A 24,385-nucleotide genomic window follows, 5' to 3' on the forward strand; every position below is an offset into this window, starting at 1 on the left:
CGTTTCAACAGAAATACTCATCATAAATATAGATGATAATACAAGTTATACACATGGAATTATAGATATACCTCTCCTTAATGCAACCGCTGTGTCAGATTTCAAAAAAACCTTACGGAAAAATAAACCATGCAATAATCTGAGATGGACCTTAGAACAATAGCCAAATTAGCCGCCATGTTGGACTCAACAGAAACAAGAAAATACATGATAAATGTTTCCTTACCTTTGATGAACTTCATCAGAATGCAGTCCTAGGAATCCCAGGTCCACAATAAATGCTTGATTTGTTCGTTAATGTCCGTTATTTATGTCAAATTAGCTACTTTGGACAAGTTTACCAAATGCCAAACCCAAAGCGCGTCCACTACCGTCCACTATAACGTGACGAAATGTCCAACAGTTCCGTTACAGTCAGTAGAAACATGTCAAACGATGTACTGAATCAATCTTTAGAATGTTGTTAACATACATCTTGAATAACGTTCCAACCGGAGAATTTCATTGACTTCAGTTGACCGAAGGAACGGAGCTGACTCTCACGTGAACGCGCATGTTCAATGCGTGATCACTTCCTGCCAGTGATCACTAATTCCTGTCTCCTTTGGCCCCCCTTCACATTAGATTCATCAGACAAAGTTCTATTGACTGTTGACATCTAGTGGAAGCCGTAGGAAGTGAAAACTCATCCATATCTCGCTGTAATTTCAATGAGAGCTTGGTTGAAAATTGGCACGCCCAGAAAGAATACAAACAGGAAGTGGAACTTCTCAGGTTTTTGCCTGCCATGTATGTGAGTTCTGTTACACGCACAGACATAATTCAAACAGTTTTAGAAACTTGAGTGTTTTCCATCCCATATGAATAATAATATGCATATATTAGCAACTGGGAATGAGGAGCAGGCCGTTTAATATGGGCACCTCTGTGCACCTTTCATCCAAGCTACTCAATACTGCCCCTTCAGCCAAAAGAAGATATACCATTAAAAAATCTGCTGTTTCCAGCTACAATAGTCATTTACAACATTAACAATGTCTACACTGTATTTCTGATCAATTTGATGTTATTTTAATGGACGGAAAATGTGCCTTTCTTTCAAAAACAAGGACATTTTTAAGTGACCCCAAACTTTTGAACGGTAGTGTAAGTCTCACAAAACTCTGTTTTGGACCAGACTTACTTTATGACCAAAATTATTCTATTTATACTTTGTAGTCAATTTTCACAGTAGAATAAATGTTTCTGACTCAAATCGATGCCATATAGGGTGTTTTCTAAATGGGAAGTTGGTTTTTAGAGGCAGTTGCTCTTTAAATCAAATCATGTACTTCATATTGATTTTGTTTTGTTGATTTTGAATAAGTTCTTGATTTTCCTCATTGTCTAAAGTTTTTTATCCGACCACACAAGACATTGTATCTTAGAGTTACACTTAATCATTACTGAAATAACAATGTAGTAAAGCTCTAAAAAATAACATGTTGACTGACTATACTGCACAAATGACATTAATATCTTTCTCTCTGTAGATCTCTCTGTGTATAATAGTACATTATAAACTGGGTGGTTTGAGCCCTGAATGCTGATTGGCTGACAGCCGTGGTATATTTATTTTAACTGCTCTTTTTACGTTGGTAACCAGTTTGTAATAGAAATAAGGCACCTCAGGGGTTTGTGATGTATGACCAGTATACACCCCCTTGGTTCTTATTGCTTAAATAACCCATTGCATGTGTGTTTGTGTGTGTGTGTGTTTGACAGTGGGCCCACCCCCTTATTAAAAATCTCAACTGCATCCTCTCTTCTCCTTCCCTCCACTATGACAGACCTCCTATTGTCATAAATATAAGGACAGGCCTATGGGCCTACTAAACGTCTCCTAGGCTACACACATTACAATGGAGATCTTTGTCGCTATATAGAGCCAAACCCGTGTTATGCAACCTGTCGGGGTATGCACTGCTGCGAGTGAGCGACAGACATGGGCAGAGGGTTGCTCAAAGGACCGCCTCTAGTTTACCAGCCGGTTAAATGTTTTAATCTTTCTTTCTATTCTGTAATTACAGAATCTGTCCGTGTCACTTCACCGTTGTGAAAATTACTCAACATGTCTGATTTACATTTAACTTTCGATATATCGGATGACGTGGTCGGGAAGAAGGAATAGGCTATATGTTTACAGACCATCAGATGACTGTATTTCACTATTTGTACAGGTGTGTTACCTGTAGCGCCCTCGAGAAAGGGGCAGTGTTTAACTTCCTCTCTCGATGTACCACATATTCCGGCACAATTATATGCTAATGAGATGTAGCCTATCCAGCAGAAGGGAATATTGGTGATTAAAAACATCCCTGACAACTTCCCATGTTGTCGCGCTTGTTTATTCTACGTTTGGAAATTTGCCAGCCTACATTTAAAGCTGCTTGCTGTCACTCAAGTAGCCTAGTGCTCTTCGTTCAGTGGCAATAGTCCATGGAGTCCACCTAAACAGGAGCACAGGGTGTCCAGATCATAAAGAAGTGACTCTTATTTCAATTTCAGTGGTTCCTTGCGCACGGCTTTCACCACTAGAGCGGGGGCATTGACGCATTTTGGAGTCGACGGGTAACACTGCCAACCCGGCTGCGCTACAGACGCATCCATGAGCGAAACCGCGATGGCCGTGGTGCAGCTCGAGACCGAGGACCATCAACCGGAGAACGGCTTCGTGTCCCCCGAAACAGAGTCGCCGGGATTGCTCACACGCATCGACGATTGTGTCTTGCCTTTTCTTGGGGGATTTGGGAAGTATCAGAGACAGCTAATCGTGCTAACATGGATTCCGGCGTTATTTATTGGATTCAGCCAGTACTCTGACGAATTCCTTCTTGCCCAACCGAACAATACATGTGTTCCGCCAGCTGCAAATACGACTAATTTTACTATAATTCCTTCCTCTTTATTTCATGGTCCAAACAATAGTTTCCCACGAACAGCGGCGTACGTTTATTACAATGGCACCCACAATAATACAGCCAGGCAGCTGCAACATTGTATGTGCAAGGAGTGGACGTTTGAGCTGCATACGGGACTAATGCAGAATGTGGTTACTAAGGTAAGTTTTGTTGCCTGACATTGAGCAGTAAGGGCTGACTTTACATAGTTTATTTTATGTCATTACGGCCTATACATGTATTCCTCCCTCGATTCAGATGAGGTGCATTGGATCAATTGCATTATAATATCAGCATATTGTGGCGGGTTACCCACAGCCATAGATAAGTAAAGTATGTTAGCAGACGAGGGCTTTAACACTATCACACTGTTTCATTGTAGGAATAGACCTATTGCAGTCTCTAAAAAAAAAGCATATTGTTTTGATATAGGCTGGCACCTCGCTTAACCGTCACACCTTTATGAGTCTAAAAGCATGTGACTGGTTCATGCATTGCTGCCTCCAATAGCCTGCTAGCGCATGCAGCCCAGGAATGTATTTTTCCACAATTGGCTATCTCTGTATAATAACACGAGCTGCTCCACAGAGTGCTTTAATAACCAATTCATGGGGCTATGAATAATCATGGACAATATCTACGAGTATGTCGGCTGGAGAGACTGTTCTGTAGCCTATAGCTCATCTACATGCCGACAGTTCCTAAGCCAGTGATGTTATGCCATCACTCATAGGAGCAGCTGACGAGGTGCTACCTATCATGGAGAGATGTCCCTCTCCCTATGACCACGGCAGAATGTGCGGGTGGTCAGAATGTGCCGTTGGTCATAATGGCCCAGACCTAAGCGATACTCGAGCTTTGATCTAGAGCCAAGGGCATGTAGCCTACTGTCAAGTTCGTAAGTGCTCTCCCCCGCACACCTTGAGCCACCCGAGAATAATGACTTCCCTATTTTGATTATGTCACCTGCTCTAAAATAAATCCAACGATTGTCTTTCTTCCTTATCTGAACTTGTTTTATATCTGAACAGTAGCCTATAAACTCTTCTACTGTGCCCAGTTTCGACTCTGTATCAGACATTTATTTTTAGTTACATGGAGAGAATACTAATATTTCCAAGGCTCTTGTGCTGTTGATGTTATAGTTCAGTTCCTCTGCCTCAGGTGTTTATCGATCCACACAGGCCTCCTATGCCCATATAGATATACTAAGCCTAGATATACATTCTGAACCCAAATAGTGAAAGGACATGATTTCCCCATTTGCACTTTCAAAATGGACCTTGAGGCCTACTATTTCTAGCCTGACAACTCACACAAAATTCTTCCTCTGCTCTGTCTTACGCAACATACTTTATTCTAGACTGCCATCATTGAAATCGTTTGTGGTGACCAGTGGTGTTGTACAAAATAAAGTCATCAGCAATTGGATTATCTCTAACCAATTAGAGTATCAAAGCCAATGACACATTTTCTAACTGCAGCTTTACCCACGTGTTCCAAGGAGCCAAGGGTTCCGGTCTAGAAGCACGGTTTTGACTGCTACAGTTTTGCTTTGGTACTGCAGTTTAACTGACCATTTCCGTAGACGCCACATAGAGAACTCAGATTTAAAAATCGTGAAAAAGACACTCTAGTCATCACCTTCGTGTACAAAACATCCATTGAATTATTCAAATAATTCTAGCTCAGGGAGATTTTTTTCCATCACTCACAGCCGACAGTATTAAAATGTTATATTCATCCACTGTCTGCCATGTTTTTGGATAACGTGATGACATCCACTGCGTGTGCTACTCCCTGTGCTAGTGCGCATGGGATGTTGGTCCGTATAAACCCAATGCCACCCGGATATAGACCGTCCATGAGTCGGCGTGAGTAGATTACCTTGAAAATAACGGGCGGACATCTTGGATGCGGTCTCCAGTTCTTATACCTTAGTTGTGTGTTCTGGCTCTGGCCCAACCCATCGGTTTCTGGACCAATCAGACAGCCCCGGATGTGTTTGCATTCGGTGAAGGGTCTGGGAGGGTTTCAGATCCAGACTCATTGCAGAGAAGAAACTAACGTCCATGGGCGTGGCGTAGCTTTTGGCCAGAGCAAGAAGTCTGGGAAGCAAGGCAAAACTATTTCACAATAGCGTGTCTTTTCTGTAAGAAAGATAATGAGAAATGATTTAGCATTCTTCTCATGGACCCCTAGAGGTATAAGAGTACATCCATAGCAGGGATGTCAGTCACGTCCTTAGGGGCTATTTCTGTGATGCTTGGAGGGCCACACAGCAAGAAAACGACTGTAACCCATGGTGGACACCCCCTGCTTGTTTGTTGGTCTTGTACGTTACACTCTGTCCTATTGATTCCTTTATAATCTGTAGTAAGTTCTACAAAAACAAACTAAACATCCTGATTTATATTTTTATCAAAAAGGTTAAAACCTGAACTATATATATATATTTCCACACTATGCTGAATCTCTGAAATTGTGAAATTTAGGATAATGCTCTTTTAGTGTAAGAGCTTTTTGAGATAAACACCTGGAATTTCAGTCTTTTCAGGTGTCAATGACCGGTCATCTTTTATTTGCATATGTATCCTCCTACTTTGAAGGGAAAGAGGGGTAGACTCTAGAATATAGTCTAGACAATCCTGTCCGCCAATCAGGTCTGTGTATGTACAGTATATCACAAAAGTGAGTACACCCTTCACATTTTTCTAAATATTTGAGTATATCTTTTCATGTGACAGCACTGAAGAAATGACACTTTGCTACAATGTAAAGTAGTGAGTGTACAGCTTGTATAACAGTGTAAATTTGCTGTCCACTCAAAATAACTCAACACACAGCCATTAATGTCTTAACCGCTGGCAACAAAAGTGAGTACACCCCTAAGTGAAAATGTCCTTATTGGGCCCAAAGTGTCAATATTTTGTGAAGCCACCATCATTTTCCAGCACCGTCTTAACCCTCTTGGGCATGGAGTTCACCAGAGCTTCACAGGTTGTCACTGGAGTCCTCTTCCACTCCTCCATGACGACATCACGGAGCTGGTGGATGTTAGAGACCTTGCACTCCTCCACCTTCCGTTTGAGGATGCCCCACAGATGCTCAATAGGGTTTAGGTCTGGAGACATGCTTGGCCAGTCCATCACCTTTACCCTCAGCTTCTTTAGCAAGGCAGTGGTCGTCTTGGAGCTGTGTTTGGGGTCGTTATCATGTTGGAATACTGCCCTGCGGCCCAGTCTCCAAAGGGAGGGGATCATGCCCTGCTTCAGTATGTCACAGTACATGTTGGAATTCATGGTTCCCTCAATGAATTGTAGCTCCCCAGTGCCGGCAGCACTCATGCAGCCCCAGACCATGACACTCCCACCACCATGCTTGACTGTAGGCAAGACACACTTGTCTTTGTACTCCTCACCTGGTTACCGCCACACACGCTTGACACCATCTGAACCAAATACGTTTATCTTGGTCTCATCAGACCACAGGACATGGTTCCAGTAATCCATGTCCTTGGTCTGCTTGTCTTCAGCAAACTGTTTGCGGGATTTCTTGTGCATCATCTTTAGAAGAGGCTTCCTTCTGGGACGACAGCCATGCAGACCAATTTGATGCAGTGTACGGCGTATGGTCTGAGCACTGACAGGCTGACCCCCCACCCCTTCAACCTTTGCAGCAATGCTGGCAGCACTCATACGTCTATTTCCCAAAGACAACCTCTGGATATGACTCTGAGCACATGCACTCAACTTCTTTGGTCAACCATGGCGAGGCCTGTTCTGAGTGGAACCTGTCCAGTTCAACCGCTGTATGGTCTTGGCCACTGTGCTGCAGCTCAGTTTCAGGGTCTTGGCAATCTTCTTATAGCCCAGGCCATCTTTATGTAGAGCAACAATTTTTTTTTTTCAGATCCTTAGAGAGTTCTTTGCCATGAGGTGCCATGTTGAACTTCCAGTGACCAGTCAGTATGAGGGAGTGTGAGAGCAATGACACCAAATTTAACACACCTGCTCCCTATTCACACCTGAGACCTTGTAACACTAACGAGTCACATGACACCGGGGAGGGAAAATGGCTAATTGGGCACAATTTGGACATTTTCACTTAGGGGTGTACTCACTTTTGTTGCCAGCGGTTTAGACATTAATGGCTGTGTGTTGAGTTATTTTGAGGGGACAGCAAATTTACACTGTTATACAAGCTGTACACTCACTACTTTACATTGTAGCAAAGTGTCATTTCTTCAGTGGTGTCACATGAAAAGATATACTCAAATATTTAGAAAAATGTGAGGGGTGTACTCACTTTTGTGATATACTGTAAATATATTTACCTTTGTATTAACACGCCTACACGATCAGACTGAGCATTTCAATGGCAAAAGGAGGCTCAGGAAAATAAATGCTTTAAGTATTTTGAGTTATTTTCATGGAATAAACACACAGTGATTTATTAGACATACAGTGCTTTAAAGATTAAATAAAACATACTTTATCTGGGCTTAAACGTCACACATATTACTACATTGTAAATACTGCTCAATAGGCCTGTGGTCACCAACCGGTCGATCACCTAGGAATGATCTTCAAGGCATTCCTAGTCGATCACCAAACATTTCTATTAAGGCTTGCGCTCCTTTTTTTAAATTCGTGTTGAACTGTTGGCAGTAGGTACACTTGATTCAGAAGCCCGGCGCACCGGCATGCAAAATGTTTCCATTTTGAACCATTTAATTAGTCTGAAAAGACAAACTGCACCTACCAGGCTGACTGGAAGATCTGTGGCTAAATTCAGTGTGCCTACTGCGCTGGCCAATCGGATAGCTGAATCACCGTACCTACAGTTTCCACAACCCAGGCCACAGCAATGTTTGATACTAACCTACCTGAGATTTAATAACTTTTAAAACCTTGACCAGAGAGAGACTGTCAAAGAATACAGCAAAGACCTGCTGTTTTTATGACTGAGTTCACGTCTACGTTTTTATACAGCACAATCAACACTGTTTTTATTCAACACTATTACAAAACATAAAATGTGCTTCTCCCTACTTCCACTGGCGCTGCAATGAATGAGTAGCTAAGTATCGATAGCCCTGCGTTTTTATTATAATTTGCAGCTTATCGTGTATTTTAATGTCAAGGAGTATTTCACTTTCTCTGGTTATAGAAATAACATGAATTTGTGCATGAGACAGATGTGATGCGACTCGAGTTTCGCAATCAGATAGACGACGGTGTCCCTTCTCTCTGGTCAGTCTCACCGGAGGAAAGGAAGGAGAAATTAGGGACCGGGAGAGGCTATTGCTCTCTCCCTCTCCGCTGAGACTAATGCTATGTTCAAAACAACTGGGAACTCGAAAATCTCCGACTTCAGTGTGTTCAAGACAACTGGGAACTCGGAAAAAAACAAGGTCCAACTGGCAAAGATCGTTTTGAAAGGTCTTACAACTCGGAATTCCAAGTCGGAAACGGGTATCTTTCTTGAGCTCTGGATTTCCGATCAGAAGATCACCGACGTCATGATTTGACCTAGTTTTTTCCGAGTTCCCAGTTGTCTTGAAAGCACCATGAACATCAGGTGCAAGTACCATCAGTCCAATAAAATAAAAAATCTAGGTATTTGCAAATTAATTCAATTTATGCTCAGCTGTGCCTCGCAAGTGGTACACCAACTGATCTATTTTGTTATCAAAGCTTAAGTTTTGAATTACAATATGGTCTGAGAAGAACAACTTTGGCATGCCAGGCATATAGCCAATATGTTGTAATGATTTATTAGGCCTACTGCACAAACCACATTTTTGTTAGGTTAATGTTCCGACTTTATTAAGTCGTGTTAAATTTTTTTTTTTAAAGATTTCAGCTTGCTTCTTCTCTGCAAAAGTGATCTTGACTCAACTTTGTTGTATGTTTATGTGTATCCTAACCCATCCATCTTCATGGGGGGTGGCAAGGAAGTGTTAGCTTTTTGTTGAAGCTTCATACACGTTAATTTATCAAACACTACTTAAATTACACCAGTTTACCCACAGACATGTCATCTAGTCTGCTCAAAGGCATAAGAGGAGCAGCTTGATAAAGAGCCTGGTTTTGAAGCCTCTCTCTCAGTATTGCACAAAGGGGTTCTAAGTATCACACCAAGACTTTAGGCCAGTGTGATACGACTAGGAGCAGCCATGCGCCCCTCCCTCTCCCCACAGCCTCGGACATCTGTTTATCACAGATAATATCCCCTGTTAAACGAGCAGCAGATAAAAACGCAGCAGCCCGGCATGCACAGTGTTTCATTCCACCACGAGTCAAGGGACACTTCAGCCACGCTTTCATTTTACTGTACTGTCTGGAGGGAGGCTAATAGGAAATGTCTGTATGCTCAGAGGACAGCAGGCTGACTGCATAGCTTTATGTTACACACACAGAAAGCAGGGGCAGGTAACTCCAGTCCTCGGGGGCCTGATTGGTGTCACACTTTTTCTCCATCCATAGCAAACACAGCTGATTAATCAAAATTCATTGTAAACTGAAGATCATGATTAGATGATTATTGGAGTCAGGTGTGTTAGCTGGTGCTGGGGCAAAACTGTGACACCAATCAGGCCCTCGAGGACTGGAGTTTCCCACCCCTGCACTAAAGCATGTAAGCGTTCATATTTATGTTTCTATGCATGACATCCATCTTGGATATTCAAATGCACATTTAGTCGTTACAAGTAACGGATTACAAAAAAAAGGTAACTCTAATCCTTTACGTTACCAGCAAAAATATTGTAATCAGATTTCAGATACTTAACTAAAAACGAGTTTACTTCTATTATTATTTTTACATTCAGAAAGGATGTTTGCGAAAACATTTCTTGACACCTTTCTGTTTTCTCAGTGACATTCAAATCAGCATTGAAAAAAGGCGCAAATTTACAGTAAGTTTGTTCGGCTGAGTGAGTCTGACCACAGGTCAGAGACCACTATGATGACACACCAAATGCTTTTGATGGATCGTGGGAAAAGAGCAGGAATAGGCTTTTGTAGTCTACAGTCCAAGCCATGCTGTCCAAGCTATGTTATCCAATCGTGTAACATCTGTCAGAATCCAAAGATTATTCAATTTGAATAAACGCTTGGAGGTAAGGACAACAGCAGTGGTGTAGCCTACAGGCGGGGCGATATGAATATCACTTATTACATAGCACATTGATGTGAATTACACTGCTGCTCTCTCATTTAGCTATTTGCACCTTACGGATTATGGTTCTTGTGGATGGTTGTTCACAAATGTATAAGTGTACTTAATAGAGGTCCAATTAATCGGAATGGCCAATTAATTCGGGCCGATTTCAAGTTTTCATAACAATCGGAAATCGGTATTTTTGGACAGCGATTTGGCCCAATTTTTTTTTTACACCTTTATTTAATCTTTATTTAACTAGGCAAGTGAGTTAAGAGCACATTCTTATTTTCAATGACGGCCTAGGAACGGTGGGTTAACTGCCTCGTTCAGGGGCAGAACGACAGATTTTTACCTTGTCAGCTCGGGGGATTCAATCTTGCAACCTTACAATGAACTAGTCCAACGCTCTAACCACCTGATTACATTGCACTCCACGAGGAGCCTGCCTGTTACGCCAATGCAGTAAGCCAAGGTAAGTTGCTAGCTAGCATTAAACTTATCTTATAAAAAACAATCAATCAATCATAATTACTAGTTAACTACACATGGTTGATGATATTACTAGTTTATCTAGCGTGTCCTGCGTTGCATATAATCGATGCAGTGCGTATCGTTGCTCCAATGTGTACCTAACCATAAACATCAATGCCTTTCTTAAAATCAATACACAGAAGTATATATTTTTAAACCTGCATATTTAGCTAAAAGAAATCCAGGTTAGCAGGCAATATTAACCAGGTGAAATTGTGTCACTTCTCTTGCGTTCATTGCACGCAGAGTCAGTGTATATGCAACAGTTTGGGCTGCCTAATTTGCCAGAATTTTACGTAATTATGACATAACATTGAAGGTTGTGCAATGTAACAGGAATATTTAGACTTATGGATGCCACCCTTTAGATAAAATACGTAACGGTTGTTAAATAAATAATTAAAACATTCTAGCTTTAGATAAAACTATAACCAATTGAACTCTGCACGCCTGGTGAAAAGAGATTTGTGTTGTGGGTTATAAAATAAGCAGAAAGGGTCGTTAAACTATGGTTGAACTGACCCAACTTAGCCCTGAGGTGTTTAGATAAGGCTGTGGGTAACTTTTTAGGTCTTCCATTATCTTGAGTTGTCTGCTAAGGTGGTAATAAATTATAGTGAGCCTTCAGGATAATAGATTATATTGTGTGTGTGCGCTGGTGAAGTAGGAAGGAACTTTTGAACCTGTTTTCTATTTGTCAGGACAATGAGACTTATTCTGTAACCTATGACGTCATATCTTGTATATAAACCTGTTGTTTATGATCAAATGGGAGCGTGCTCCGAGAATAAATTCTATTATCTAATTTTAATAAGACTGTATCCTGTCTATTTTATGTTAATAAGTATCTTACAAATTCTTATAAATAGACAGATTGAATTTAATTAATGAGTGCATTAGAGGAATAATTTAATTCCACTAACACGGTTCCGTTTTTCACTGAAAGAATAAATGTCTTGTTTTCGAGATGATAGTTTCCGGATACGATCATATTAATGACCTAAGGCTCATATTTCTGTGTGTTATTATGTTATAACTAAGTCTATGATTTGATAGAGCAGTCTGACTGAGCGGTGGTAGGCAGCAGCAGGCTCGTAAGCATTCATTCAAACAGCACTTTCGTGCGTTTTTCCAGCAGCTCTTCATTGTGCTTCAAGCATTGCGCTGTTTATGACTTCAAGCCTATCAACTCCCGAGATTAGGCTGGTGTAACCGATGTGAAATGGCTAGCTAGTTAGCGGGGTGCGCGCTAATAGCGTTTCAAACGTCACTCGCTCTGAGACTTGGAGTGGTTGTTCCCCTTGACCTGCATGGGTAAAGCTGCTTCGAGGGTGGCTGTTGTCGATGTGTTCCTGGTTCGAGCCCAGGTAGGAGCGAGGAGAGGGATGGAAGCTATACTGTTACACTGGCAATACTAAAGTCCCTATAAGAACATCCAATAGTCAAAGGTTAATGAAATACAAATGGTATAGAGAGAAATAGTCCTATAATTCCTATAATAACTATAACCTAAAACTTCTTAACTGGGAATATTGAAGACTCATGTTAAAAGGAACCACCAGCTTTCAAATGTTCTCATGTTCTGAGCAAGGAACTTAAACGTTAGCTTTCTTACATGGCACATATTGCACTTTTACTTTATTCTCTAACACTTTGTTTTTGCATTATTTAAACCAAATTGAACATGTTTTATTATTTATTTGAGGCTAAATTGATTTTATTGATGTATTATATTAAGTTAAAATAAGTGTTCATTCAGTATTGTTGTAATTGCCATTATTACATTTTTTTTTTTTTTTTTTTTTTTTTAAATCGGTCGATTAATCGGTATAGGCTTTTTTGGTACTCCAATAATCGGTATCGGCATTGAAAAATCATAATCGGTTGACCTCTAGTACTTAACCCCATAATGGTTGAGTTGAAGAAGATTAAGCTGCCTTTCAATCATTAGTTTTGTGACCAGTGGACAACCAATGAAATATTCTCTCTTGCAACAGTTGCATAGTGCGGATCCCAGCCTGTGGAATAAAAGTTTGAGGGAGTTCTTGTCTTCCTTGGTATTGTGATCCATACTGTCAAAAACAAGTTTCATTTAAGAAGACCACGGGTGGGGCTTATTACTCAATCTAATTCATGATGATTCCAAAGAAATTCCATAGGCCTAACGGACTCATGCTCAAACTCGCACACTTGATTAACTTAAACAGCTGCAAATTATCGACATATCAAAGTGTCACCAACAAAAACATAAATAGGCCTACAGTGGCAAGAAAAAGTATGTGAACCCTTTGGAATTACCTGGATTTCTGCATAAATTGGTCATCACATTTGATCTGATCTTCATCTAAGTCACAACAATAGACAAACATAGTGTGCTTAAACTAATAACACACAAATTATTCAATTTTTCTATATTGAATACATCATTTAAACATTCACAGTGTAGGTTGGGAAAGTATGTGAACCCCTAGGCTAATGACTTCTCCAAAAGCTAATTGGAGTCAGGTGTCAGCTAACCTGGAGTCCAATCAATGAGTCGAGATTGGAGATGTTGGTTAGAGCTGCCTTGCCCTATAAAAAACACTCACAAAATTTGAGTTTGCTATTTACAAGAAGCATTGCCTGATGTGAACCGATGTGAATACGTTTTTCACATGCAAATAGCACTTTTCGGTTTTGCTTAAAGCATGCGAGCCCATGACAGCCCAATCAGTCCTCCAAGACAATAAAATCATAAACAAAACTTCACTCCCCGGTAGTTAGCTAATAAGTCCATAGTTTTTAGGTTATGTTCAGATAAAACAATTGAGCTAATCTATATTTCCAAGTCCTATTCTTGAAGATCTGGCCCAACGCTCTAACCACCTGCCGTCCCAGTAGAAAGCAATGGGTTAGAAGAAGCCTAAATAACCAACCCATGTAGTAAAATCCAACATCCATTTATGGGCAGCTATGTAAACTCTAACATTGGCTTATCCTGCAATAGATGTCATTCAATTGGTAATATACATTTTTATCTTCTTCCAATGCTTCTTAAATGAAAGTAGGCAGATTACGTTACTGAGTTTGGGTAATCCAAAAGTGATGGAACTGATTACAATTTTGGACAGGTAACTAATGGATTACTTTTAGAAAGTAACCTTCCCAACCCTGTGAAACTCATAACTATTTTATATAGCCTACCATTTTGCCTCTTCGCTATGTAATTATTACAAAGCTATTACTAAATTATCATCTATTGCTGTAGTAATTACAGCTTTACTACACAGGTACAAGAGCATCTGAAGGTAAAGTGTTACCACAATATTAACAATATCGAACAAAATGGCATATCATTCCATTACACACACACACAAACACACACACACCCAACAAGGTCGTCCCCAGAAGGAATTGATTCTCAGGTAAATGGACGAGTTCAATCCCACTAAAGGACCTCGCTATAAACCCTCTCCCTCGACTCCTGGAGCCTCATTTATCCATCATTCGTAGTCACAAATCTGTGTAAACCATGCGTCGGATCATTTCCATGCAAAGTATGAAACTCATCATTTTGAACGTTTGCTTGAGAGTGAGCGTAAATTTACGCACAGCCTTGACCAAGCGTGGACACAGTGCCATGTGCTGGAACAGGGGAACTGCTTGTCAAGCGTAGAATGTGGGAAATATATGTTTAAAATGTGTGAAATTGCGAGAGTAATAAATAATCTTTTGATTTAGTTTGTTTTTCCATTGTGAATTCATGCAACATCCTGACAGGCAATATATAATTTGACCCCATCAGTGCATTTGTTACGATAATAATCAATATAAAGTACAATCATTTGTTAAATCAGAGGCACTTGTGAAAGTGAAACCATTGTTGAAATACTATTAAATTCGGAGATTGCGTTTATAGCATGCTGTTCTCATGCTTAAGTTCAAGGTCAGAATACACAGAGAGAAGTGCATAAAAAAGGAATCACGTTCCATTCACGCATAACTCACGCTTAACTCAGTTTGGAATCGGCACCTAAGAGCATTGGATATATCTCCTTGAATAGTTATATCATAGAAATGATACAACATAGTGATAATACAATCAAAGCTTTGGCTCGATCTCCTTGAAAAACTAGCATAGTGACACAATGGATTTCTTTGGTAGCGTCTCCTTGAATAGTCATGGCATGGTAACAGTGCCCCTCAGTGCAGCTCTGTCCCTTCAGAGCGATATTCAGAGAAGGCTTTGATAACACTGGGCTCAGCAGAGTAGGGGATGGGGGCTGATGGGGAATCCAGAGTGGCTGGTGTGGATGTGGATTCTAATTTATACCTGGGGCTTCTTGGGGACAGAGCTGAATAAAATAATAAAACGAGCCTGAATCATTACAGAGAGACACGGATGGGCCGGATGGGTCGAGTATCCCACTCTCCCTGCGTAATGCTTAATCCTTCTCTGCTCACATACTCGCCATTACATTCAAATGGCAGCAGCATCACACAGCCTGGAGTAGAGCCAATAAACTATCATCACATTCTAGACTTCACTGACTGAAATCCCCAGTGTGTTCAAGGAAAGTTGTGATTGTGTGGTTGTCCAAGTTCATAGGAGAGTTAGTGGTTAGAGAAGGATCAGCTCTTCTTAAAATATAGCTGGAGATTACCAGTCCTGTATCTAGATGGGACTGCTATTGGTGCCAGGCAGCTCCCATTTCAAGTGAATGTGGAGAAATATTATGCTATCAAACAGGATATAACAATGTAATTCCTCTAACGTAAATAGGAAAGCATTTCGCTACACCTGCAATAACATCTGCTAAATATGTGCACGTGACCAATACAATTTGATTTGATTTGAAAAGTAATAATATACTACTCATCAAGCTGGCACCCCTATGTAAGCAGATGTTACATTGTTTTACGAAAGTCTGTACGCTTTAACTGTACAACAAGATAACTGTATGTCATGAAACTACTGTCATAAGTACGGAGAGATAAGGTTTGCACCTAATTCCACTGTAGTGCTAGCAGGACTGGACAATGACCCCCAACGCCCTGAGAGTGAATACAGGAACGCCTAGTCCTTAAACATTCACTGTCTGTTTGTCCAGCTGTCCTCTCCTGTCCTGTCTTATCTACAGACCCAGCATCAGTGTGGGACAGCATGAGACAAACACAGCTGTTAGGAGGGGTTAACCCTCTGCCCAAGTCAGTTGTGTGTAGACACACACACACACACACGTCAGCTGTGAGGAAAGAGAGGTCTGCCTGTGGGACTGAAAGACAAAGCTTCATACAGTCTTTGTATGTATTTGCTGAAGGGAGTTAGTTTCTCGTAGTGGTATTTTTGAGCAGAGCAGCAGTATACCTGGAAATGAACGTGTGACCCAGAGCAACCTGTGTCCCTGGTCGCAGTTGTTTAACAGTTTTTCTCAATTGCTAAAACACAATTTCTGAATCCTTGCTCCATTTCCTGAAAACATTCAACACAAAACCTCATCTCCAAGCACTATTTACATAACCGCTGACTCCTCTCGCAAAATGAAACATTCGCCTCGAAACAGTTTTACCTGTGTTCAAAATCAAACACTGCTCTCAAATCATAAACAAAGTGATCAAAATGATATGCACTCTCAAGCTGTAACGGTCGTCATAGTCGTTCTCCAAAAATCAAAGGAGTAAACATGTGATCAATGTGCTTCTTCTTGTCTTTGGGCTGGGTCGGGCCAGAACATTTCTTCTTGTCTTTGGGCTGGGTCGGGCCAGAACACTTCTTCTTGTCTTTGGGCTGGGTCAGGCCAGAACACTTCTTCTTGTCTTTGGGCTGGGTCGGGCCAGAGCACTTCTTCTTGTCTTTGGGCTGGGTCGGGCCAGAGCACTTCTTCTTGTCTTTGGGCTGGGTCAGGCCAGAGCACTTCTTCTTGTCTTTGGGCTGGGTCGGGCCAGAGCACTTCTTCTTGTCTTTGGGCTGGGTCGGGCCAGAGCACTTCTTCTTGTCTTTGGGCTGGGTCGGGCCAGAGCACTTCTTCTTGTCTTTGGGCTGGGTCGGGCCAGAGCACTTCTTCTTGTCTTTGGGCTGGGTCGGGCCAGAGCACTTCTTCTTGTCTTTGGGCTGGGTCGGGCCAGAGCACTTCTTCTTGTCTTTGGGCTGGGTCAGGCCAGAGCACTTCTTCTTGTCTTTGGGCTGGGTCAGGCCAGAGCACTTCTTCTTGTCTTTGGGCTGGGTCAGACCAGAGCACTTCTTCTTGTCTTTGGGCTGGGTCAGGCCAGAGCACTTCTTCTTGTCTTTGGGCTGGGTCAGGCCAGAGCACTTCTTCTTGTCTTTGGGCTGGGTCAGGCCAGAGCACTTCTTCTTGTCTTTGGGCTGGGTCAGGCCAGAGCACTTCTTCTTGTCTTTGGGCTGGGTCAGGCCAGAGCACTTCTTCTTGTCTTTGGGCTGGGTCAGGCCAGAGCACTTCTTCTTGTCTTTGGGCTGGGTCAGGCCAGAGCACTTCTTCTTGTCTTTGGGCTGGGTCAGGCCAGAGCACTTATTCTTGTCTTTGGGCTGGGTCAGGCCAGAGCACTTCGTCGACATCACAAGCAAGAGAAGCCTCTTGTGTGCCGTATCCAGCCTTGACATAATCAATCAATCAATCAAGTTTATTTTATATAGCCCTTCGTACATCAGCTAATATCTCAAAGTGCTGTACATAAACCCAGCCTAAAACCCCAAACAGCTAGTAATGCAGGTGTAGAAGCACGGTGGCTAGGAAAAACTCCCTAGAAAGGCCAAAACCTAGGAAGAACCTAGAGAGGAACCAGGCTATGAGGGGTGGCCAGTCCTCTTCTGGCTGTGCCGGGTGGAGATTATAACAGAACTATGCCAAGATGTTCAAAAATGTTCATAAGTGACAAGCATGGTCAAATAATAATCATGAATTATTTTCAGTTGGCTTTTCATAGCCGATCATTAAGAGTTGAAAAACAACAGGTCTGGGACATTCCTCACCTATATCACCACAGGCTAAATCCATGGCTTGCAGCAGATTTACTCTGGTGTAGGGTTGTCTATCATACACTTTCCATCTCCAAGAGGAGAAAAACTCCTCAATCGGATTCAGGAAAAGCGAGTATGGAGGGAGGTAGAAGTTCATAAACTGCCCATTGATGTTAAACCATTCCCTTACCTGAGCAGCTCGGTGGAAACTGACATTGTCCCACACTATCACATAGGTGGGAATGGGATTCTCATTTAGCTCTTGACCCTGCTGCTCTTGAACCTGCTGCTCAAATAAAATATCTCAGATTGGCAATAAATCTTAGAAGGTGCTTGGTCTTATATGGCCTGAGTGTAACATGGTGATGTAGAACACCATGGTTGCTGATAGCAGCACAGATTGTGACATTGCCACCTCGTTGACCAGGGACTTCAACAATGGTCCGCTGTCCAATTATATTTCAGCCTTTCCTTCTCCTCTTTGTTAGATTGAAGCCTGCTTCATCGACAAAGATGAACTCATGGGGTCTGTCCAAGGATTCCAAGTCAAATATTGTCTGTGTAGAAATACAATATACTGTATGTAGGATTTTGTAAGTCGTACAGAGACAGTTCTATACTGTAGAGTACAATTAGGCTTCTGATTCACATACATTGTATGTACTGAAGAGTAATGTAATTCACATAGAATGTGTTAGTACTGTAGACAATCTGGATTACAGTAAATGTTTCTGAATGTACACTTACTTGCACATACTGAGCTCACAGTTCTTTCACCCTTGGTGAGTTGCGCTCAAAAGGTACTCTGTATACTTGTTTCATTCGCATCCTGTTACGATGGAGGACACGGTCAATTGTGGAAATGCTCACACTGTCGATTCCCTGGAAGTGTGTGTTGTCTTGTATCACTCGTTCCTGGATTTCTCTGAGTCGTATTGCATTATCTTGAAGGACCATGCCAACTATAACGGCCTCTTGCTCCCGAGTGAATATAGCTGTCCTTCCACCTGCATGTGGCAGCCTTGCAATTCTACAAAAAGTAGTTGTGCAGTTACAAAACATATTCATGCAGTACAATACACAGAGTGATTAACTTTACAAATGTCTATTGAAACAGCTGCATATAGTGTAGTACAGTAAATTTGCAATTACAAAAATACAGTAGTATACTGTACCTGTTCTCTTCTCTGAATGTCCTTACTATGGTGGACACAGAAAATCGGCTCAAATTGGGTTGCACTCTAAGTCCTGCTTCCCTCATTGTCAGTCCATGGACAAGAACATGGTCTATAACTGTTGCTCGAATTTCATCAGATATTTCCACTCTTTGTCTTCCTCTTCCTCTTCCTCCTCCTCTTTCTCTTTCTTGCCCTCCTCCTCCTCTTCCTCCTCGTCGCCCACCTCGCATACGCACTCGTCCTCGTCCTCTCACATTGTTTCTTCTATCCATTCTCAGACTTTCTCCTTCCCACCTTCAACAACCTGTTTGCTCTCTGAACTGGCTTATATTGGTTGTGTCGCATCATTTGAAACAGGTTAAATCAATTTTGAGTGGTTGTGTTCAATCAATGACATGTGTTCTCTATTTGTATTTGATTGTTGCCACTTGTGTTTACCAGTATGGATGACATGTGCATTAGAGTGCAGAATGTGTTTTGAGAATGAGAATGTGTTTAGAGTTTTGCTGAAAAGTCTAAGTGAGATCTGCAAATTGTGTTTTACCATGTGAAATGGTTTAAGGTATTGACAACAGACTGCATAATTAGCCAAATGAGTCCAGGCAACTGAGAACTTTGTTCAGCCAATGGGTTTTAGTGTTTTAGCAATTGAGAAAAACTGTAAGATCAAGTGATGGAATGCAAGACTGGAAGGGAAGTAGCTGATCACTCCCTTTCTCTCCTTCCCTCTCTAATCACAAACAGTAAGATTGATCAAATTCATTTAATTATATGGTTCATCTACATTGCCATGACAGGATATGCTGGATCACTGTGTGTGTGTGTGTGTGTGTGTGTGTGTGTGTGTGTGTGTGTGTGTGTGTGTGTGTGTGTGTGTGTGTGTGTGTGTGTGTGTGTGTGTGTGTGTGTGTGTGTGTGTGTGTGTGTGTGTGTGTGTGTGTGTGTGAGAGAAGTGGTGAGTTAGAAAGCGATGAGAATCATGCAGAAACCGCCTCTCGTTTTACCCACTATCCACCTAATGCTATTTGTTTCGTCTATCTTTCTCTTTCCTCACAAAAGAAGGTTAGACACTCTCAATCTAAGCTACTATCTTAGTGTACACACACAAACGGAGGAATATCTTTTTTATCCTTGTTGTTTTCAAGTCTGTCTGTGTGGACACTTTCAGGATACAGTAACAAAGTGTTGAGTATTGCCAGGCTCCCTGCAGACCTCAACGACAACACTGCACATGTATCTGATCAGCTATTCTGTATCTCTCTCACACAGAAACTGGGCTGACAGGCACTGGAACCAACTGTCATTGATAGTGCGCCGTCTCGGACACATACACACACACACCTCCTTGCCCTGTCACTACATGATCATTAGAGAAATAATGCTACGTTTCCTCAGACTGTTAATTGTGCCCCTGAAAGAGAATATACCATTATCTCCATGAATGTTAACAGTAGAGAGAGACTTCAATAGGCTACATTATGTTTTTGACCTGAGGTGGTTTTTGAATAGATGTTACCATTGTCTGCTCAGCATGTAAATTGTATGTCTTTTTATTATTATTTAAAAAAATTAATTTAACTAGGCAAGTCAGTTAAAAACAAATTCTTATTTGCAATGACAGCCTACCCCGGCCAAACCCAGACGACACTGGGCCAATTGTGCACCGCCCTTTGTGATACAGCCTGGGATTGAACCAGGGACTGTAGTGACGCCTCCTGCACTGAGATGTAGTGCCTTTGACCGCTGCGCCACTCGGGAGTCTTTTTGAACATGTCTGCAATTAGTCCAACCTTTAATGTGTAACTTGAGAATTGATCCTGGAATGATAGTTATCTAGGATATGAAAATGAAATACAATTTACACAACAGCTCTGGAATATGGCATTGCTTACATAGGTGATTTCTCAATGAGTCGCATCTTACTTTTCTAAATGATGTCACTGATTGAACAGTTTGGATTTATATTATCACATTTTCTATGACGACTAATGGTGATGGAATGTGTCCCAGAGCTCTCTCTCCCTTTTGCCCTAAGAACAGCCTCAATTCATCAGGCCATGGACTACATGGTGTTGAATGCCTTCCACAGGGATGCTGGCCCATGTTGACTCCAATGCTTTCCACAGTTGTGTCAAGTTGGCTGGATGTCCTTTGGAAGGTGGACCATTCTTGAAACACATGGGAAACTGTTGAGCGTGAAAAACCCAGCAGAGTTGCAGTTCTTGACACACTCAAACCGGTGCGCCTTGTACCTACTACCATACCCCGTTCAAAGGCACTTAAATATTTTGTCTTGCCCATTCACCCTCTGAATGGAACACATACACAATCCATGTCTCAGTTGTCTCAAGAGCATTCTCCTCCCCTTCATCTACATTTGTTGAAGTGGATTTAAGAAGTTACATCAATAAGGGATCATATCTCTCTCTCTCTCTCTCTCTCTCTCTCTCTCTCTCTCTCTCTCTCTCTCTCTCTCTCTCTCTCTCTCTCTCTCTCTCTCTCTCTCTCTCTCTCTCTCTCTCTACATTCAGTTCAGGAGTCTTCTGTGTGTTTCTTGCTAATGCACTCAAACAATAAAATAACCGAAGGGGCAGACTTCAAAGGCTTTAGCTTATATTGTTTAAATATGGACAAGTAATTAAGGATGTGTCCTTCTCCTGCTGGATGTGTGCTTCTCTCTCTCTCTCTCTCTCTCTCTCTCTCTCTCTCTCTCTCTCTCTCTCTCTCTCTCTCTCTCTCTCTCTCTCTCTCCTCTCTCTCTCTCTCTCTCTCTCTCTCTCTCTCTCTCTCTCTCTCTCTCTCTCTCTCTCTCTCTCTCTCTCTCTCTCTCTCTCTCTCTCTCTCACACCTCCTACTCTCCTCTATTCCCTGATCCCAGAGATGAGAGAATATTTCTAAACTTATACTGTAAATTAGAAAAAGACTCATAACCAAGGGGATAGTCTGTTGCTAGGCAGTAACTATGCAGCAGTCTCACTCCACTCTCCCTGTCTCCCTCGCCTCACACTCCCTGCCAAGCATTTAATGTGTCTCTCTGTCTCTCTATTTACTCATTATATTTCCCTATTCCCTTTCTCCTTCTTTATCTCTCTCCATTCACTGTCAAGCATTTTGTTTCCTTCTCTATCTCACCCACCTTCTCCCTTTTTCTACTCATTCTCTCATCCCTCCCTCCCTCTTTTTATTTATTTATTTAACCTTTATTTAACTAGACGTATCAGTTAAGAACAAATTCTTTTTTACAATGACGGCTTACCAAAAGGCAAAAGGCCTCCTGCGGGGACGGGGGCCTGGGATAAAAAAGAAAAAAAAGAAATACCATATAAAAATAGGACAAAACACACATCACAACAAGAGAGACACAACACTACATAAAGAGAGATCAAAGACAACAACATAACAAGGCAGCAACACATAACAACAGCCTGGTAGCAACACAACATGACAACAACATGGTAGCAGCACAACATGACAATAGCCTGGTAGCAACACAACATGACAACAACATGGTAGCAGCACAAAAACATGGTACAACCATTATTGGGCAAAGTCAACAGCACAAATGTCAAGAAGGTAGAGACAACAATACATCACACAAAGCAGCCACAACTGTCAGTAAGAGTGTTCATGATTGAGTCTTTGAATGAAGAGATTGAGATAAAACGGTCCAGTTTGAGTGTGTGTTTGGAGCTCGTTCCAGTCGCTACCTGCAGCGAACTGAAAAGAGGAGTGACCCAGGGATGTGTGTGCTTTGGGGACCTTTAACAGAATGTGACTGGCAGAACGGGTTTTGTATGTGGAGAATGAGGGCTGCAGTAGGTATCTCAGATAGGGGGGAGTGAGGCCTAAGAGGGTTTTATAAATAAGCATCAACCAGTGGGTCTTGCGACGGGTATACAGAGATGACCAGTTTACAGAGGAGTATAGAGTGCAGTGATGTGTCCTATAAGGAGCATTGGTGGCAAATCTGATGGCCGAATGGTAAAGAACACGTAGCCGCTCGAGAGCACCTTTACCTGCCAATCTATAAATTATGTCTCCGTAATCTAGCATGGGTAGGATGGTCATCTGAATCAGGGTTAGTTTGGCAGCTGGGGTGAAAGAGGAGCGATTACGATAGAGGAAACCAAGTCTAGATTTAACTTTAGCCTGCAGCTTTGATATGTGCTGAGAGAAGGACAGCCGTATAGCCATAATCCCAAGTATTTGTATGAGGTGACAACTTCAAGCTCTAAACCCTCAAGAGGTAGTAATAACACCTGTGGGAAGAGGGGCTATCTTCTTACCAAACCACATGACCTTTGTTTTGGAGGTGCTCAGACCAAGGTTAAGGATAGATAAAGCTATATGGACACTACGAAAGCTTTGTTGTAGAGCATTTAACACTAAATCCGGGGAGGAGCCAGCTGAGTATAAGACTGTATCTCTAGTTAGATATGTACTATACATGCAGCTGTGGCCGTTGGTGTTAAATGACACGGTAGACACCGCAGCAGGATGCCTGCAGGGGGGCTCCTGCCCCCCCACTCACTTGGGTTAGTGTTCGGGGCCTGATGCCCTCCCTTGCTGTCACACACAGACCCAGAGCACCAATAGGCCTTTTGTACTCCCGCCTGCCTGTCAAACTAAAGGATTAATAAGGCATTGCCTACTGTCTAACATAGAGCCTACAATTCAGCTATCCCTAATGAACATTACCATAGTGAGTGAGGGCACTAAAGGAAGCATATGGGACGGAATGTTCTGCTAGCTGAACTTCTGTAGTGACATGACCGTGGTCACGTACGGTCGACATCAGGTTTACTAGCTAACATATTTTGTCCCTTGACCTCAGTCGTGGTTAGGATTTTTATCGTGGTCAACATTAAAACACTCTGTTCCTCTAACTAAGATGTGGTCAGGCTTCTTGCACAGTCAGCTCTCTCTTTGGTGCTTATTAATGGTTGAGGTTCCTTTCAACTGTTTGGTCACCAGCTGCTTTGAACTGCGTTCATCTGTCACGCTTAGTCAGGCACCCTGGCCGCGTGGTCTGGTTGATCCCCCATTCTGCACGGTCATGAGTTCTCCATATCCCATGGTCTTATACATAGTCCCATTCTGGCACACATCACACTTTCAACACAAAAGTTTGACACGGCCAAAGACAGAGCAGACTTCCTTGGCTTTGACACACTACCTCATGGTTTATGTGGTATTGCTCAACATTGGGGAACTTGTTTGCCTCCCATCTTGGTCTTGTCCCCTAGTGACATCGATACCGAAAGTATGCATGTGTGTGTCATGTGATCACTGCCTCGTGACAGTGCATAATCGTGGAGCTGGAGCTTTTTACCCTGAACAGGACAGATCGCTATGCCAGAGGTTATAAGAGGTCATAAACTCTAATAGCCTAAAGACATATTGTGAGTGGGGAACTTCAGTTTCAATTGAGAAGGAAATACAGAGTGCAAACTCAGTCCTCCTGTCCCCAAATGAAGAACATTGTTTTATTCGTTCTAGGGCTGTCCCCGACTAAAACAAATCTTGGTAACCCGAAAGTCGTCTGTTCTTTCACCCAATCGAGTGGTCAAAATTGTTAAAAGTCTATTTTTCCATATACAGTTGAAGTCGGA

At 42.0% G+C, this 24,385-nt stretch overlaps 1 protein-coding gene across 2 annotated transcripts in view; it reads left to right on the forward strand.

Moving 5' to 3' along the window:
* The first annotated feature begins 1,989 nt into the window (after window positions 1-1,989).
* The window catches only part of LOC129813991 (solute carrier family 22 member 23-like), an 85,449-nt gene continuing 63,053 nt past the window's right edge, over window positions 1,990-24,385 (forward strand). Inside the window, exon 1 of one of the 2 annotated variants that reach the window (XM_055866690.1) lies at window positions 1,990-3,100. In XM_055866690.1, coding sequence (XP_055722665.1) covers window positions 2,648-3,100 — 453 coding nt within the window. In that variant the 5' untranslated portion in view covers window positions 1,990-2,647. The remainder of the gene's footprint in view (window positions 3,101-24,385) is intronic. The other variant, XM_055866688.1, reaches the window with a different exon arrangement.

This window comes from Salvelinus fontinalis, chromosome 17 (assembly GCF_029448725.1).
Source record: "Salvelinus fontinalis isolate EN_2023a chromosome 17, ASM2944872v1, whole genome shotgun sequence".
In the NCBI taxonomy this organism is placed as follows: domain Eukaryota; kingdom Metazoa; phylum Chordata; class Actinopteri; order Salmoniformes; family Salmonidae; genus Salvelinus; species Salvelinus fontinalis.